This window comes from Megascapheus bottae, chromosome 16 (genome assembly GCF_031878675.1).
Source record: "Megascapheus bottae isolate mThoBot1 chromosome 16, mThoBot2.hap1, whole genome shotgun sequence".
Classification (NCBI taxonomy): Eukaryota; Metazoa; Chordata; class Mammalia; order Rodentia; family Geomyidae; genus Megascapheus; species Megascapheus bottae.
This window is the reverse complement of record NC_143524.1, coordinates 31984472-32003497: the sequence shown is the minus strand read 5'-3', so window position 1 is coordinate 32003497 and position 19026 is coordinate 31984472. Positions and strand designations below refer to the sequence as shown.

The 19026-nt window shown below is 41.5% G+C and overlaps 1 protein-coding gene across 1 annotated transcript; it reads right to left on the bottom strand.

The window, feature by feature from the left end:
- Positions 1-207: 207 nt before the first annotated feature.
- On the bottom strand, positions 208-18210 carry Saal1 (serum amyloid A like 1). Its single transcript, XM_090348042.1, has 12 exons — positions 17938-18210; positions 16338-16451; positions 13183-13266; positions 11602-11681; positions 10813-10872; positions 10572-10687; positions 8906-9086; positions 6162-6244; positions 5885-6073; positions 4647-4840; positions 2573-2665; positions 208-1984 (listed from the first exon to the last, which is right to left on the bottom strand). Exons 1-12 carry the CDS (start codon positions 18073-18075, stop codon positions 1892-1894), a joined length of 1425 nt encoding a protein of 474 aa, XP_090204168.1. The 5' UTR covers positions 18076-18210; the 3' UTR covers positions 208-1891.
- Positions 18211-19026: the final 816 nt, after the last annotated feature.

Genomic DNA, 19026 nt, shown 5'->3' with positions numbered 1-19026 from the left:
AAAAAAAAAAGTAACTTGTATGTGTAGTCTCAAATTTCCTATTCATGCTCTGAAAAAAAGCAACATTTCAGACCACTAGTACAAGGCCTCAAGGACTCAATTCTTTTTTTTTTTTTTTTTTGGGTGGGGGGGTGTTCATGGGACTTGAACTCTGGGCCTGGGTACTGTCCCTGAGCATTTCAGCTCAAGGCTACCACCCTTCTTCCTGCTTTCTGGAGATTAATTGGAGATCAGAGTCTTTCGGACTTTAGTGCCTGGGCTGGCTTTGAACTGTGCGATCCTCAGATCTCAGCCTCCTGAGTAGCTAAACAGGTATGAGCCACTGCACCCAACAAGGACTCAGTTCTTTGGTGTGACTTCTTCAGACTGTGTAGCTCTTAAAAAAGGTTTATCATCCTTCTTGAATACTTGTTTGTTAAACATGACATTTGAAATATGATGTAAAAATCAATGTTAATAAATTCTTTAATAAAAAAAAAATGAGAAGTAGGGCTTGGCTCAAGGGTAGGGCAGTAGCCTTGTGCTGAAGAGCTCAGGGTCAGCACCCAGGCCAAGTTCAAGCCCCATGACCCACACAAAAAAAAGGTTTATCATTTTATAAAATATGGTAAATTACAGACTTGGGAAATTTCTAAGCAGATGAAAATATATACTGCCTTATAATAACATAACAAAATAATACCAGTAAACAATGTACCCTGGCTGCTTGTGTAAGTGCGTCTGCTTGATCTGCATGTATCTCACCAGGATGCACTTGGGAGCTGGGAGTATGGCTCAGTGGTGGAGCACTTGCCTGGAGCACTATGTCCTAAGTCCAGAGCCCAGTATTGCCAACAACGATGTGACATCTGAAGGGGCATGTACCACAGTGACTACAAACCATTTAAGTTATTAAACTCCTCTGATGTAAATTTAAATTTGCTTGATGCAAATCATTTTCTAAACTTCAACTGCTAAAATTATGCTGACAATCGGGAATTTTGTAAATGAATTTTAATGAAAATGTCATCGTTGCTACCTTCATATGTACAACACAGAAAAATACTCTCAAGTATAACAAAGCCAATTTAATAGCAATCACTGCTTCTCAACTGCTACTAACAATACAAAGGAATCAACACAAATTGTACTCATATAATGGCTAAAATATAGTTGCTGCAGCAAACACAGACTAGCCCTCTGAAAGCCAGTCACTACTTCCCTATTACAGAAGAAAGAGGAAAATAAGAGATTTAAAATCATTACACATGACACAGGGGACCAGGGAGGGCTGTCCTTTCCCAAAAAGAAAGGGTAAGACTTGCCAAGAGAAAGCCTCTGTGCTTCTTTTCCTTTTTCTTTCTTGAACATAGACGAAATCCAGGGCACAGCTCACTTAGTGACAAACAGTGGACAAGAACACCCAGAACAACATGGCAGACCAAGGGGAGGGGCTGGTGAAAGGGGGCGGGATCCCTGAGCTACTTCTCACACCTCTATCTTATTGCATGAAACACAACTGCTATCAGATTAAGCTACTATAACAGGGCTTTCAGTTAAGGTAGCTATGGGTTCTCATAGGGGACACAAAGTTCTCATGTAAAAACTGAACATTATAAGAAAATCTTCACCAACTCCTCAAACATTCTAAAACTAACCTCAATGATAAGTTTGTATTTGTGCTTTCTTCTTCTTCTCTTCTAAGATAAATAATACAAAATCAGTATGAGAAGGAGAGTACTGCAAAGAACACAGGGAAAATCCAGTTCCTATGCTGATGAAAGTGAGGTAACTCAGAGGAAGCAGGGCTGAGTGTGAAGCAAAAAGGAATTCTGTCAAGTATCTCCTATATATCAACTACAAAAAAAGAAAAAAGTTGATTTCCTGAACGTAAGAAATTCCAACTCAGTCTTTAGGTCTGAACCTTCAAACTTGGGAAGCTTTTCTCCAGGTCATCAGCAAGGGCTTTATCAACTTCCTGTAGAATTTTAATGAAGTCTTCCACCTGTTAGGCAAACAAGGAATTGAATTATCAACATGGAAGAAAAGGCAGTTCTAAAGATATTGATACCATTAGTTACAAAAACGCTCTACCTGGAGTTTCTAGAAAGTCTTAACAGAAAGAAAGGTGGGTAGATCCCCAGATGACGAGAGTTCTTCTTGCAGTCAGTTCCTGAATCACTATGAAGGAAGTCCACTTCCCTAAACCACTTGTTTCACTGAGCTAGCACTGACTCTCCAGCTGCTTCTCCTCAGGGTACCTGACCACCTTCCATTTTTATTACAAGTCCCCTCATGGCCTCATTTCCTTACTTCATTCTTCTAAAAAAAACTTTCTAGCCTGAAACTGCTCTTCCGATGAATGGCACCTTTGCTTCATACATCTTCTGTCTACTTCATTAAAAAAAAATGGTAGAATGTAAATTTCATGCTGATTCTTTCCTTTTACAGTTAGAACTCTACAAGTTACCCAGCAAGCATCTTGCTGACAAAGCATCAAGTCATGTGAATACTTGCTTTTTTGACAATGGCTTCAAAGCCATGTCACAGTAATCCTGTGACATTCAACCCCTATACATTTACCCATACTCACCACAGGAATATAAAAAGGAAGCAGGTTTTGAAATGCACAGGAACATTTCTGTTTGCTTAACTGGCCCTCCTTTAGTCCCTGAGTCACAGTCTCCTAAAATAACAACAAAAATTAAAATCAAAAAAGGAAGATTCCTAAAGCTGGATCTGGTAAATAAATACTAAGCAGAGCACACAACTCCCTACTGGGCAGAGGGGCACTTCACATGTCTCAAGCTGGGCTCTCCATTAAGAGGCTACATGACCCAAACATATTCTCCTCTGTTGTCCTACTCTAGTTCAGGGTGCCATCACCTTCCACCCTTCTGCAAACCAGAAGCAAGGGTGCAGACTTGACTTTCCCTTCACCCCTGCTGCTCACTCCTCTCCAAAGGAGTTCAATTCTACCCTGCTAAACTTTTCTCATATCCCACCCTTCTCTCAGTACTTTTCAGGTTGTTCTTTAAGATTGGTCTTCTGGCCTCCAGCCTCAATATCTCTATTCCTTCTTCTCTATTGCTTTTGCAAAAATACTTCTAAATGGATCATATCACTTGACGCTTAAAAAAAAGACAGTAGTAAAGCAGGAAGTGGTGCTGGGGCTCAAGTGGCAGAGTGCTAGCTTTGAGCAAAAGATGTCCAAGTACAGTGCCCAGGCCCTGAGTTCAAGTCCCAGGACTAGTGAGAAAAAAAAAAAAAAAAGTGGCAGGGGACAGAAGTTTGACCTAGTGGTAGAATACTTGCCTAGCATGCACGAAGAGCTAGGTAGGTTCAATTACACAGTACCACATAAAAAGCCAGAAGTGGTACTGTGGCTCAAAGTAAAGCATTAGCCTTAGCCTTGAGGAAATCCCAAGGATAGTGCTCAGGCCCTGAGCTCAAGCCCCAAGACTAGCAAAAAGAAAGAAAAAAGAAAAGAAAGATGGTCTGGCCGAGAGTTTGGCCTAGCAGTAGTGTGTTTGCATAGCTGCAGAAGATCCAGGCTCGATTCCTCAGTACCTCATACATAAAAAAAAGCCGTAAGTGGGGCTGAGGCTCAAGTGGCAGAGCTCTAACCTTGAAAAAATCCAAGGGCAGTGCTCAAGCCCTGAGCTCAAGCCCAGGACTGGCAAAAAAAAAAAGACAGTAGTAGTTCATCCCTTTCTTCAGAATTTTTTTTTTTAGCATGTGCCTCTTTTTTTTGTTGTTTTTGTTTTTGTTTTTGCATTTTTTTATTGTAATTAGTAAAAGGGTTACATGATATTTGCCAGATAGAAGGTGCATTAATTCACGTACATTGATACCCTTTCACATGTCTTGGTACCCATTTCCCTCCCCACCCCACATTCTTCAGAATTTTTATGTAAGAATTTATATGATTTAGCTCTGGATTTATGCTTAGCCCACCTTCCAACTGTATTCCAATAAACTTAAGGGAAAAAAAAGCTTTGTCCTTCCCTCCAAAAAACAAAAAGCAATGGTAATCAATTCAAAAAATACTTGCAAACAGTACAAAAAAGATATATTATCCACAAAGTTCATGATAATAGTCAAGATGAATATGCAGCTGCTGTGGAGCTTGGTAATATGCCAGGGCCTGAATTTGACTCTTAGCATCATGCACAAGAAAAAGAAAGAAAAAAGTTAATATACTTATAAACAGAAACACAAATAATATACAAAATATATAGAAAGATGTTCCCTCTTAATAATATCAAGAAAATTCAAATCCTTCTGTTTTGGTCCATGTCTGATGTATAAGACCTAGGATTCAGTCCCTAACTCTCACCACAAATAAAAATAAAATAAATTAAATAAAAAATAAAAAACTATACCACTAATGAACTTTAGGTAATTAGCAATCTACATTTTTTTTTTTTTTGCCAGTCCTGGGCTTGAGCTCAGGGCCTGAGTCCTGTCCTTGGATTTTCTCAAGGCTAGAGCTCTACCACTTGAGCCTCAGCACCACTTCCGGCTTTTTGCTATGTATGTGGTACCGAGGAATCGAACCCGGGTCTTCGTGCATGCCAGGCAAGCACTTTAACCACTAGGCCAAACTCCCGGCCAGCAATCTACATTTTCTTTTGTTGAAAAAACCACTAGTTTGTCATTCTTACCTTTGTTAATGCCTGAAAAATATTAGAAAGAAATTCACATGAAATGTCCTTTAAGATTTTCAAATGAAAGTCATCTTCAGTTAAATCAGGCTTTTTAGTTTCTTCTGTGTTAAAGTCTGTTGAATTCTCTGGTTTCTTCTGGCAATGTTCCATATTTTGTAACACTCGAATAAGGCTGTCAATTAGAGGAAGATCTACAGTATGAACAAATCAAGAGGCATAAAATCAGCCAGTCAAGTTTGGTATTTTATTTTCTCATTCATTTACTCCTATTGAACGAGTGTTTAAACATATTTTGGCAATAAAGCATACAGTATTTTGTGTGTGTGTGTGTGTGTGTGTGTGTGTGTGTGTGTCTCCAGCAGTAGAGCACAAACTGAGAAAGCATAAGGCCCTAACTTTAAACTATAGTATTGACAAAAACAAAACAGAAAAACAACAACAACAACAACAAAAAAAAAAAACAGCCAGACAACGGTAGCTCATGAATATAATGCTAGATATTCAGGAACTGGGGAAGACAATGGTTCAGAACCAGCCCAAACAGAAACCTTCAAGAGTCTCTAGCTCCAATGAATTAGCAAAGTGCCAGACTTGAGGCACAGCTCTAGTGTTAAAGCATCATCCATGAGTGACAAAGATGAATTCAAATCTTAGTATAAACACATACACACACACACACACATACACACACACACACACACACACACACACACACACACACACAAATCAGGACAACAATTATATCTGAATAGTCACACTGTAGTTTCCTGATGCCTATTTTATTTTTCATGGTGCTGGGGACTGAACTCAGGGCCTCAGCTATTCTAAGCATATGCCTTGAGCTATATACACTGTTAGTCCCTCCTTTATGCTTTTTATTAAATCTACAAGATTTTTGTATAGTGCATATAAAACTTTTTGCAGTTATGGAAATCTAAAAAATGTTTTAATGCGGGCCGGGAGTGTGGTTTCATGGTAGAGTGTTTGTCTAGCATGCACGAAGACCCAGGTTCAAGTCCTCAGTACCACATGCATAGAAAAAAGCCAGAAGTGGTGCTGAGGTTCAAGTGGTAGAGCTCTAGCCTTGAGAAAATCCAAGGACAGTGCTCAGGCCCTCAGTTCAAGCTCAGGACTGGCAAAAAAAAAAAAAAAAAATGTTTTAATGGGGGAAAACAAAAGGTAAAAAACAAATGAAGACTATAAGCCTGAAACTCAAAACTGGAAATGATACCTACCTTTTTCTATCTTCAGGTAATCCTTCTCAGCCTGAGAGGAATAGATGGTGGACAACACTGAAAATATCGAGGCCAGCACTGTTTTCTGCTCTTGAAGTATGATGGGTGGGTCATCAGATTGGCAGAATTCATGGCAGGCCAAATCAAAAAGTAAATTCCAAGTGTCTTTTCCAGTATCTGGACACTGTACTTAATAAAGATTTTTAACAAAGTAGTAATTAAAAAATAGCCAACAACTAAATTAGTAACTACAGTCTATCCCAATAAACCACCTTACCAATTGCTTGGATTCCATCATTCACTGTGGTAAGTAGCTGTAAGATGTGCATATAAACATCAAGCCCTTCTGGGTTTTCAGAACTAAATACAAAAACAAAAGCAACGAATCAGTAATTCCTCTGTGTAGAGAACCATAATCATTTATTCATTCATTCATTCATTCAACAAATACTCATCACTGAACTAGATACTGCCCTAGGTGCTGAGGATAAAACCAAACAACAGAACAAAGTCTCACTGGGTGTGGTGGCTCACACATGTAATCCTAGCTACTCAGGAGGCTGAGATCTGAGGATGGGCACTAAAAAGTCCATGAGACTCTTATCTCCAATTAACCACCACCAGAACACAGGAAGTAGCACTGTAGCTCAAGGAATGGGGTGGTAGCCTTGAGCTGAAGAGCTCGGGGACAATGCCTAGGCAAAGTTCAAGCCCCACACTGACAAAAAAGAACAAAAGTCTGCTCACATAGAGCTCAGGCTTTGGTAGACAGAACAGTAAATAAATATCTAATATAATTACAAGCAGGACAGGAAGTAAAAATTCTTTTTGACTGTATCTTACAAAAGCAGTAACGCACAAACCTGCTAGGTAACACTTGATCAATCTGATTTTTTAATCAAAATAAATTAACTTAGACTACTGACAATACTGATGTTCTGAATACTTCACAGCATGTTCCTGGCTCTCTAACTGATAACATTAAAGCCACAATCACAAAATTCTTTTAGTCAACATTTGTATTCTCAGGAACTCAAAATGTTGGTTCTTCACCCAAAACATTCAGTAAAACCTGAACCATTAAGATGATGGTTCAGCAAATGTTTATCAACTACTCTTTTTAGGCACAATGCTAGTGGGCAGGCAAATAAAGGAGTAATTACAATACTGAAAACTGGACAAATTCCTGAATGCTAAAAGACTACAGTTCAAAGCCAGGATAGGTAAGAAATCATCTCTACTTAACCAACAAAAAGTCAGAAATGGAGCTGTAGTTCAAAGCAGTAGAGAGCTACCCTTGAGCAAAAAAGCTCAGGGAGGAGCTGGGTATGGTGGCTCATGCCTGTAATCCTAGCTACTCTGGAGGCTGAGATCTGAGAACTGCTGTTAAAAGACAGCCAAAGCACTAAAGAACATGAGACTTTTTTTTTTTTGCCAGTCCTGGGCTTGAGCTCAGGGCCTGAACTCTATCCTCGGACTTTCTCAAGGCTAGAGCTCTACCACATGAGCCTCAGCACCACTTCTGGCTTTTTGCTATGTATGTGGGGTACCGAGGAATTGAACCCAGGTCTTCGTGCATGCTAGGCAAGCACTCTACCACTAGGCCAAACTCCCGGCCCCCAGAACATGAGACTCTTATCTCCAATTAATCATTAGAAAATGGGAAGGGGAGCTATGGCTCCAGGGGTAGGGTGGTACCTTGAGCTAAAGAGCTCAGGGACAGCACCCAGGCCCAGAGTTCAAGCCCTATGACCCACAAAAAAAAAAGCTCAGAGACAGCACTCAGACCCCAGGTTCAAGACCTAGGACCAGCACAAATAAAGGAAAAAAATTCAGGTAAGAGAATGTGTGGCAGTTGCCCAGTGAGGGAGAGCAGAGCAGGGCTGACAAGACTGGGATTGCAAGAGAAAAGCTGGGGCTAACGGGCTTGGAAGGGAAAAGGTTTCTACTGTGTCCAAATGCAATAATGATTTACACCATTGACTGAAAATACTGAAGAAGCAGGTTTAGAGGAAAGAGAAAACATTTAATCCTCGTTTGAAAAGGACATAAAACTACTAGCTTCTACTGGGGATTTCACTATTAATCACTAAGCAAAAGAATGCAAAAACTAGTTTTCTACTGACTAGTAATGTGTTTCAGTGGCCTCTAGTAATGGTCTCTCCTAGCAAGACATCTCTCAGAGGAATGGATAGATGTAAGGGGCAAGAAAACTCCTGTGGCAATGAACAAAAGTTCTTACATGTTCACTGTAAAATTAAACACAAGAAATTCTTTGTTCTTCTGTGATTTGGAATACATGAAATGATGAAATTGTGATAGTAACTAAACTAATGCTGGCTAATTATTATTATTATTATTTTTTTTGCCAGTCCTGGGCTTAAGCTCAGGGCTTGAGCACTGTCCTTGGATTTTTCTCAAGACTAGAACTTTACCACTTGAGCCTCAGCACCACTTCTGGCTTTTTTTTCTAAGTATGTGGTACCGAGGAATTGAACCCGGGTCTTCATGCATTCAAGGCAAGCACTCTGCCACTAGGCCAAACTCCCGGCCCATGCTGGCTAATTATGACAATTATCTACAGCTAAATGATATCAAACAGTTACTTCGAACCTTGATGATTTTTTTTTTTTTTTGCCAGTCCTGGGACTTGAACTTTGTACCTTAATGCTGTCTTTAGGCTTTTTCCTCATGGCTAGCACTCTGCCACTTGAGCCACAACACCATTTCTAGCTTTTTCTATGTATGGGGTACTGAGGATTCAAACCCGGGTCTTCATGCATGCTAGCAAGCACTCTACCGCTAGGCCAAACTCCCAGCCGAAACCTTGATGATTCTTATTAAAAAACAACAACAAACAAAAAAAAAAAACATGGTTACCACAAAAATTAGATGCAAGTCAAACCTAACCAAGACTGGCAGTCTACTTCATCCTGTCCAGAGGAAATTAGGATTTTTATATCTAAGGATAGTTCTACTAATTGGAATTTTCCAGAACATTTTGCACAAGAGCTTACCTACCGTACTTGTTTGGCAGCTTCCAGGACACAGGGCACAATCCTGAACACTGGCTGCTCTTCGGAATCTTCCTTGAGTTGATCTAGAGGCTGAGAAGCTCCATTTTTAATCCATTCCAACATTAGTTTCTCATCTAAATCAAACAGTTTGTCCACAACCTCCCCAACCTTCACCAGCAAGTCAACTGTAGAGAATAAAACAGATATTGAAACGAAGTATTTAAGGTAATGAAGGTAAGCAAAATTTCTAAAGAAAACCAAATTCTAAGAAAGTCAGATCTTTCAAAAGCAATCTTGACTCCAAGGGCATTTTGTGTATTATGTATTTAAATTTACTGATCTTCACATCACCCCCCCTCTCTTTATGGGTCATGGGGCTTGAACTCTGGGCCTGGGCGCTGTCCCTGAGCTCTTCAGCTCAAGGCTACTGCCCTACCCTTTGAATCACAGCCCCATTTCTCATTTCCTAGTGGTTAATTGGAGATAAGAGTCTCATGTTTTTTAGTGCTCAGGCTGGCTTTGAACTGCAATCCTTAGCTCTCAACCCCCTGAGCAGCTAGGATTACAGGCGTGACCCACCATGCCTGGCTTCTCTCTTTCTTTCATTCTGTATTTCTGTGTTACTGGCATTTGAACTCGGAGCTTTACATTCAGTAGGTAGGTGCTTTACCACTTGAGCAATGCCTCCAGACCATTTTCACATTGGTTCTTTTGAGATAAGGTCTCACTTTTTGTCTAGGTTGGTCTGGACCGTGATCCTCTTATTTACTTTCCTCATTGTTGGTGGGTGACCAATTCATACACTCTACTCAGCTGTTTAAGTTGATATGAAGTACAGTGAACTTTTCTATCATAGCTGACTGAGAATCTCAATCCTTCCAATCTCAGACTCCAGTGTAGGTAGGATGTCAGTTAAGCACCCCTGTGCCTGGCTATTACAGGTAAGCACCACTGTACCTGATTACTGGTTGAAAAGATATCTCACAAACTTTTTGCTCCAGCTGGCAAATAGTATCCTCCCAATCTCAGCCTACCAGGAGCTAGGATCACAAGTCTGGGCCACTAGCATTTGGCTCTTCCACTTTTTTTTTCTCCTGAGCCTGGGTCTTGAGCTTAGAGCCTGGTCTCTTGAGCCTCTCTGTGCTCAAGGCTTGTACTCTATCACTTGAATGACAACACTACTTTCAGCCTTTTCAGAGTAGTTTATTGGAGATAAGAGTCTCAAGGACTTTCTTGCTGGGGCTGGCTTTGTATCATGATCCTCATATCTCAGCCTCCTGAGGTAGCTAGGAATTGCTAGGAATTTCAGGTGTAAGCCACCACTGCCCAAAGATCTCTTCCTTTGATCAGGACTAAGCATGGATCACAACCCTCTTCTACCTACAGCATCCCTGTGGCTGGAACTGCAGACATGCAACCTTCTACTACCTACAGCCTCCCTGTAGCTGGGATAGCAGTCATGAATCACCAAGCTGATTGAGAGGTCAGCTCACCAACTTTTTGCCTGGGCTGCTCTTGAACTGTAGTCCTACCTATCTCTGCCTCCTGAGTAGCTAGGATTATAAGTATGAGCCACCACACCCGACTTTTTAAGAGACTTCCAGAAATAGAAATAGTTTTCTAATAATTAAATGTAATCTAAACTCTTTTTCTAGGTACATATTACTTACCATTTGTTGAACTTGACATGATGAAGCAAATGCTATCATAAATAGCTGGATGCTCCCGAATCCTTTCAACCCAGACACTGGCCACTTCTGTCTGGGAAAGGCAAGTAAGCAACAACCTATATGAGAAATGTGAGCTTAATATCAACTTTTCCAAACAGAAAAGGACATTCAAGAATCCAGTCTACCTTCCTAAATTCCCTCTGAGTAACTTTACAGACTCCACAGAAAGAGAAGCACACACCTGCTTGTTTCCAGTAGAGTAGGTGGGTCTGAATCATACAAACAATGCAGTAATACCTGTCTAAAAGACAAAAACAGTCAGCTATATGCTTTACCTCTTATTTTAAACACCAGAATTTCCATTTAACTTTTGAAAACATTTTTCTTATGAATAAGCATATTTTGTAAATATTACAAAATAAACACTTGAGTTTCTAAGAACCATACCTGTATTATACACCTGTATCATGTACCTGTGGCCCCTAGGCGTCCCATAAGCACCCAATCCTTTTTCCCACATAGAAAAGGTCATTTTTTACTTTGCCAGTAGCCATTCCTTGATTGCTCTACAGTCCCTGCATAGAGAACTAGCCTCCAAGAAATCTGAAAACCCTTTATTCACAGTGGCAACTCATTTCCTTCTAGTCTGTTGGCAAGTCCCATTCCCTCAGCTAAGTCGAAGTTCTCAGAAACACTGCTCAATTTATCTAATTTTCCAAGCTCCAATTCTGAGTCCTTGGATTCTGATCAGCTGCCCGCCATATCTAACTCTGGCCCCAGATTCTTCCCTCAGCCCTCTTACTGCCTGTCGATGTCTGTTACTGAAAAAAGCAGACTTGAATCCTAATCACGTGCACACGCCCCTTGCTACTCTCCATACACAATGAAGTTGCTGAGTGTTTGTGAAGGCACAAGAAACACTATGCTTCACATTTTCCCAAGCCTCATGTTTTCTCATGTCTCCTAAGTATTGGGGCTTCCCCAGGGATATGAAATATGAATGTATTTTGAAAAATGCAGCAAAACTTACCCAAGATTTTTATCACTGCTGATGGACATACATATCTTCTGGAAACAGGCCATGTTACCTAAAATTCCCACACAGATTTCCTGTTAAGTCAAATTTCACAGGTCACAATGGCTTTGAGGTGAAAAACATTTAAGAAAACAACTTCAATGCGTATTTGCTTACTTGAAATCGGATAGGGAAGGGGGGAAAACAAGATGAGGCGCGTGGGAGGGGGAGGGAAATGGGGACCAAGACATGAGAAAGGGTATCAATGTTTGTGAAGTAATGCACCTTCTATCTTTGAATATAATGTAACCCTTCTATTAATTACAATAAAAAATATGGAAAAAAAAGAAAAGAAAACAACTTCACCAAAAAATTTCACTAAAAGCTGGGAATAGCAGTAGAGTACTTGCCTAGCATGCATGAAGCCCTGGGTTCAATTCCTCTATATCACATAAACAGAAGGAAAAATAAATAAAAGCTAGAAGTGTCACTGTGGTTTAAGTAGTAGAGTGCTAGCCTTGAGCAAAAGAAGCTCAGAGAGAGCACCCAATCCCTGAGTTCAAGACCCAGGACTGGCAAAAAATAAAATAAAACTCCCAAAAAGTTTCACTGAGGCAAGGTTGGGTAAAAATGAAGGTAAAGCAGGATATAAACTGCATGCACCTAACTGGCAAACATAAAGAAGGAATAAGATAAAGAATAAAAAGAGCATATCAAAAAAAAAAAAAAAAAAAACAAAGAAAACAGAAGCTGTGGAAGAAAAAACTTTATGGATGAAATGAGTGTTAAAGGAATAAGGTATACAGCTATTGTATACAAGGCTAACAAAGAAGGACCAGGCGGTGGCCCAAAATGGAAGAGCAACATAAGGTAAACATAGTAGATAAAAATGGCCGCCTTTGATTGCCATGAGGAGTTTAGACTTAACAAGTGAAGATATTTAATATAAGAAGCCATGAAGGTTCTCAAAAAGGACTGCCAATATATTGAAACAGTAAGTTAGGAAGATTATTCTGGCAGAAAAATACATACTGCATTATAGATGAAAAGTCTGAAAAAAGAATCTACACAATAATAAGAGCATAAAGTATAATGAACTGAGAACCAGCAGGTCCAGGCACTGTTTCTTGTTTTGTCATACATTACATAGTGTAATATGGCTATGCCCATCTAGTTTCCATAGCTGCCAAATGAACATACTGACCTACCTGATCATGCCAATTTGAAAATTTTCAGTAGCGTAATACCTAACAACGTCCAGTAAGCTTTTGCAATCTTATTTATTTTATAGCTAGTAAAAAAATCGAACTGAGATCTGGAAGTAGTGACTCACACCTGTAATTCTAGCTCTTAGGAGACTGAGATCTAAGGATCATAGTTCAAAGCCACCCCGGGCACAAGGGCACTAATGACCATGAGACTCTTATCTCCAATTAACCACTAGAAAACCGGAGGTGGGGCTGTGGCTCCAGGGGTAGGGTGGTAGCCTTGAGCTGAAGAGCTCAGGGACAGCACCCAGGCCCAGAGTTCAAGCCCCATGACAGACAAAAAAAAAAGGAAAATATCAAACTGAGGAAAATGAATGTAAGTACTTACTCTTAATCGAGGACACTTGGATTTTGCCAGTACTCCCATAAATATGTCAGGAGCATTAAATTCTTGGAGAAATAGAGCCACATCCTATTTTTTAAAAACCAACAACAAAAAGGATTATTAGCCTGGATGTTGAAAATTCCTTTTTAAATACTATAACTAAGGCAACCACTAAAAATAGTTAATTTCACTAGAAGCCAGTGGTTCACATCAATCTTAGCTATTTTGAAGAAACTGAGATCTGAGGATCACAGCTCAAAGCCAGCCTGGGCAAAAAAAAAAAAAAAAAAAAAAAAAAAAAATCCATGACTTTATCTCTAATTAACTGTCAAAAAGCCAAAAGGGGATCTGGCTCAAGTAATAGAGCACTAGCCTTAAGCAAAAAAAGGTCAGAGATCAATGCCTAGGCCCAGAGTTCAAGCTCTAGAAGTTATTTACACATAAAGAAGTTATTTACACATATAACACCTTTTACCCACAAGTAAAACTATATATAAGTTAATAACTGTGTCAAAAGACAAAAAAAAAAAAAAAGCAGGGTGCCAGTGTCTCACGCATATAATTCTAGCTACTCAGAAGGCTGAGATCTAAGGATCATGGTTTGAAGCTGTGCTGGAAAGTACATAAAACTCTCATCTCCAATTAACGATACACTCACAAAAGCTGGAAGTAGAACTATAGTTTAAGTGGTACACCACCAGCCTTGAGCATGAAAGCACCAAAAAAAAAGTACTATTAGGGAATCTTCGTGGTAACTACTACAACAGAGCAATTCAATGAACAAACATAAACTAACTATGATACTCCAGAGAATTGCCCTCCTTTTATTCTGACCTGAGTATATTTATCGAAATAACTTCCTTTTTAATTAGCATACATTATCTATACAAGATTTCAGTGGGACATTTCCATGAGTATACACAATGTATTCTAGTCCATCCCTCCCATCACACTCACATTACTCTTTCCCCTTCCTAACACAGTTTCAAAAGAATTCATTGTTTCATTTTCGTACTTTATTTTTGCCACTCCTGGGGCTTGAACTCGGGGCCTGGGCACTGTCCCGTGGCTTCTTTTGGTCAAGGCTAGCACTCTTACCACTTGCTGGCTTTTTTTTCCCCCCAAGTCATGGGGCTTGAACTCTGGTCTTGGGCACTGTCGCAAGAGCTACTGCTCTACCACTTGAACCATAGCCACTTCTGGTTTTTCTGGTAGTTAATTGGAAATAAATATCTCAAAGACTTTTGTGCCTGGCCTGGCTTTGAACCTCGATCCTCAGATCACAGCCTCCTGGGTAGCTAGGATTACAGGCATGAGTCACCACCACACGGCTTACTTCTGGCTTTTTGTGTATGTGGTACTGAAGAATTGAACCCAGGGCTTCACGCGTGCTAGGCAAGCACTCTATCACTAAGCCACATTCCCAGTCTATTTTCATACTTTTGATGATCTATTTCAACACTTTTCATCCTTTCACCTCATTAGTCCAATTCCTCCTAGCTAGTACCACTTGTCCCAACAAAGCCTTTGGTTTTTGGGGTGTGTGTGTGTGTGTGTGTGTGTGTTGGGGTGTGTGTGTGTGTGGGTGTGTGTGTGTCCCAGAGCTAAAACTTAGGACATGAGCATTGTCCCTGAGCTTTTTTGCTCAATGTTTGAACTCTACCACTTGGGCTGCAGTTCCACTTTGGCCTTTTTTTAAGTTGTTAGTTGGAGATTAAGAGTCTCACAGACTTCCCTGCCCAGAATGGCTTTAAACATTATCCTCAGATCTCAATTTTTTTTTTTTTTTTGTCAGTGCTGTCCTTGGGCTTTCCCAAGGCTAGAGTTCTACCACTTGAGCCACAGCACCACTTCCAGCTTTTCCTATGTATGTGGTACTGAGGAATCAAACCCAGGTCTTCATGCATGTTAGGCAAGCAGTCTACCACTAGGCCAAACTCCCAGCCCAGATCTCAACATTTTGAGTAGCTAGGATTATAGGTGTGAGCCACTGGCACTAGGCAATACAACCTATTTTTCTCCCTTTTCCTAACCCTCTATTGATCAACAGATTTCATATAGCAGTTTTATGCTGTTTCCACTACAAGAACTCTCACTAACTTATTCAAACACATTTATGACTGCCAAGCATTATGCTAGAAGCTGAGAAAAGGGGGGGTGGGGGGAAGAGTACAACTCCTAATTCTCAACCTCCAAGAACATAAAAACTGAGAAGAGAGTTGAGAAGTGCTATTGATCATGTCCAAAAATCAGAACCTGTGCTTTCAAAATCCTCAGCAGAAAACAATTTCCACTCATAATGTAACTATGATAAATCATTTTCTTCTTCCTAGCCAGTTTGGCTCAATTCATTATGTCTAATGGAAGATACTATACCGGTGACATATTCCCCCCCCCCCAAAAAAAAACCAAACACCTTAGGAATATAAGATATAAAAACTAAAGCAATTAGCTCTGGAGAGTGAGAAGTGAGAATGTGTGATGTTTGGTCAGTAACAGACTACATATACACAGTGGTCCCTGAATGAGGCACAAGGATTCATCAATCACACCAGCTATTTCAGAGGCACAAATAAGGGAACGTTTGATGCCAGAAACAGTTCACAAGACTCCATCTTGACCAATGGCATGTATATGTGGTCCCAAACCAGGGGAAAAGCACAAGGGCTAGGCAGGGTGGCATGTGCCTATAATACCAGAGACATGGGGAAACACAAACAGAAGGATCCTAATCCAGGCCACCCTGAGCATAAAGTAAGATCCTATCTTGAAAACAGAAACAAAGAAAGGCTTGCAGAGTGGCTCACATTGTAGAGTACCTGGTTATGCAGTACTGCCTCCCCCACACCAATTAAAAAAACCACAAAACCATAAAACACTGCCAAGTAATATTACAGCTTTTTTAATTTAAGTGCACTCTGATGTTCATAGGATGAAACTGTGTATACCTACAGAGACAAAACTCTTAGCATTTACAGATTATTATCTATAAAAAATAATTATTGGGACTTTATCCCTTGAATCATATATTCAAGGGACTATAGATATAAAGTGTTTCCTCAGAGAGTGAAGTAAAAGACTGAACCTTTGAAAAAAAAAACCTCCATTTACCACCTCTTCACCAGTGAGTCTTTTCAGTTTCACTAGTGACCCCATACCTCATCCATGGACATATCCCATACTCTGCAAATTTCATTCTCCATTTCTTCATCAAGCTCTGCCTCCTGCTCCTCATCTTCTGAGCTGGATTTCCCATTTTCTGGTGTAACAATCTTTGGTGACACAAAGGAGGGGAAAAGGATGAATGAAAACTGTACACAGTTCCTTTTCATTTAGAAAGCACAGGGACTATTCTCAAAGTGTCTTCTTTAGCAAAAATCTCATTTGAAAAAAAAAAATAGTCCTTTGGCCACCAGGCCAGCTTCAGCTTGATGTGTTAACTTTCCTGGCAGTCATGTAACTTATTCAATGGTTTTTTTTTTTTTTTTTTTTTTGCAAGTCCTGGGCTTGAGCTCAGGGCCTGAGCACTGTCCTTGGATTTTCTCAAGGCTAGAGCTCTACCACTTGAGCCTCAGCACCACTTCCGGCTTTTTTCTATGTATGTGGTACCGAGGAATTGAACCCAGATCTTCATGCATGCAGGAAAGCACTCTACCACTTGGCCAAACACCAGCCCCCACAGCTCTTCTTTAAAATGTGGTTAAGGAGAGCATTAGTTAGTTGTGTGTGTGAGAAAGCTGAGCAAGAAGCTAATCACTGGTGGATCAGGGCTAGTTACCCAGAAGGCTGAGATCTGAGGATTGCAGTTGGAAGCCAACCAAGGTGGCAAAGTCTGTAGGACTCTTATTGCCAATTAACTACCAGAAAGCTGGAAATGGGGCTGTAGCTCAAGTGTTAGAGCACTTCTCCTGAACAACAACAAAAAAGAAACAACTCAAAAATACCCAAGGTCTGAGTTCAAGCCCCAGGACTAATACCCCCCACACACCAAAAATAAAAAAAAAATAATTAAAAAAAAAAGACTGGAGAGGACAACTTAAAGCAGGTAAAAGAACTGAAACATGGAGACAGAAAAGTCACATTTACAGAGGGGTTCTTATAGGCCAAACACACCTCCCCAATCATTTTATGATCATTACCATTTTATTTAAAGTACTTCATGTATGGGAAAACCACACACCACAGTATAGACATCATTATTACATTTGGATGGAGAAAACGAAGCACTAAGTGTAGTTAGGTGACTTTGCCCAAAGTATTGGAGCCTTGGATATCAGCGCTATGTAACTCCAAAATCATCATTTCTTCCACTACAACAAATCCGTGAAATAAATGAAGGTCTAGGATCACAACTCGACCAAGGTACTTTTCCCAGTGGTAGTTGCATGGTAGCACAATGGCCAGCTCCAGCACCCCTGCCTATTAACTAACCTTTCCTGTGGAGGAGCCCAGGGTGGCCCAGGAGGCTAAGGGCCCAGGCAGGGTCCAGGGGGGAGGGATGGGGGGATGGATGGGGGGAGGGATGGGGAGGGCAGGGACCTGAGGAAGGGTTCGGGGTGGGGGTGGGGAGGGATCCGGGGGAGGGTTCGCGGGTGGGGGAGGGAGGAGGAGGGGGAAGGACCCGGGGGACGGTCTCGGGGGAGGGGAGTGCGTGGACCGTGCCGGGGAGAAGGTGCCGGGGAGGGTTCGCAGGGGCGCAGCCCCGGGAGGAGAGGCCACGGAGGCGGGGCCCGGCCACGCTTGCGCGAATGTCCACACCTGAATGAGCCCGCTGAGGACACCAAACAGCCAGTGTTTACTGTAGACCGTGCTCCCAATGCAGTCGCCCCCGGCGTCGTTCTCCTCCTCTTCCTCCCCGTCCCGCCGGCTCGGTGGCGGCGAGGGGTTGCGGTCCATGGCCAGTGCGCGGGAGCCACGCCGGAAGCTGTGGAGGAGGCGAGAGGAAGTTTGGGGGCAGAGGGGTCGCAGCGCGTCCGCGCCTTAGCGCCCCCTGCCGGGTGGAGGCCGGCCTGGTCTCTGATGGAATCTCTCCACACTACCTCCCTGCCTCCCCTCAGCTAGGGTCAGGCGTGCACAAGCTCCCAGTTCTTCTTTCTTTTTATTGGAGGAGCAGGAGGGAGCAAGCAGAGTTGCATCTTTGCACTGGTGTAAATCCTGAAACCATCAGCACAGCCGCACTTGCCTTCTGACCCCTACTTTCCTCCACATCTGACCACTGTTGCCATTTTTTTTTTTTTTTTTGGCCAGTCCTGGGCTGGAACTCAGGGTCTGAGCACTGTCCTTGGGCTTTGTCAGGGCTAGCGCTCTACCACTTGAGCCACAGCAGCACCTCTGTCCTCTTCTGTGTGTGTGGTATCTAGAAACCGAACCCAGGGCTTCAAGCATGCTAGGCAAGCGCTCTACCACTAGGCCACACTCCCAGTCCCCACTGTTGCCATTCTTAAAGACCTCTGTCTAATCTGGTATGGTGGTGCGTTTCTGAAATCCCAGCTGTGCTGGAAGCATAGCTAGGAAAGTAACAATCTGTGGCTGGCTTGAGCTATGAGCACTGAGAACAGTGCAAAAGCAAAAGAACTGGAGGGTGTCAACAGTGATAGAGGCTGGCTTAGAAAACAGGAGGCCCTGAATGTGTGGATAGAAAACTGAGAATTCAAGACAAAATCGTCAATAACAATGTCAATATTCCAACTTCATATATTTTTTAAAAAGTCTCTAATTAGTTCAGTGTCACTCTCAGACCCAATGATTGCCTTTTTTTTTTTTTTTCTGCCAGTCCTGGGCTTAAGCTCAGGGCCTGAGCACTGTCCTTGGATTTTTCTCAAGGCTAGAGCTCTACCACTTGAGTCT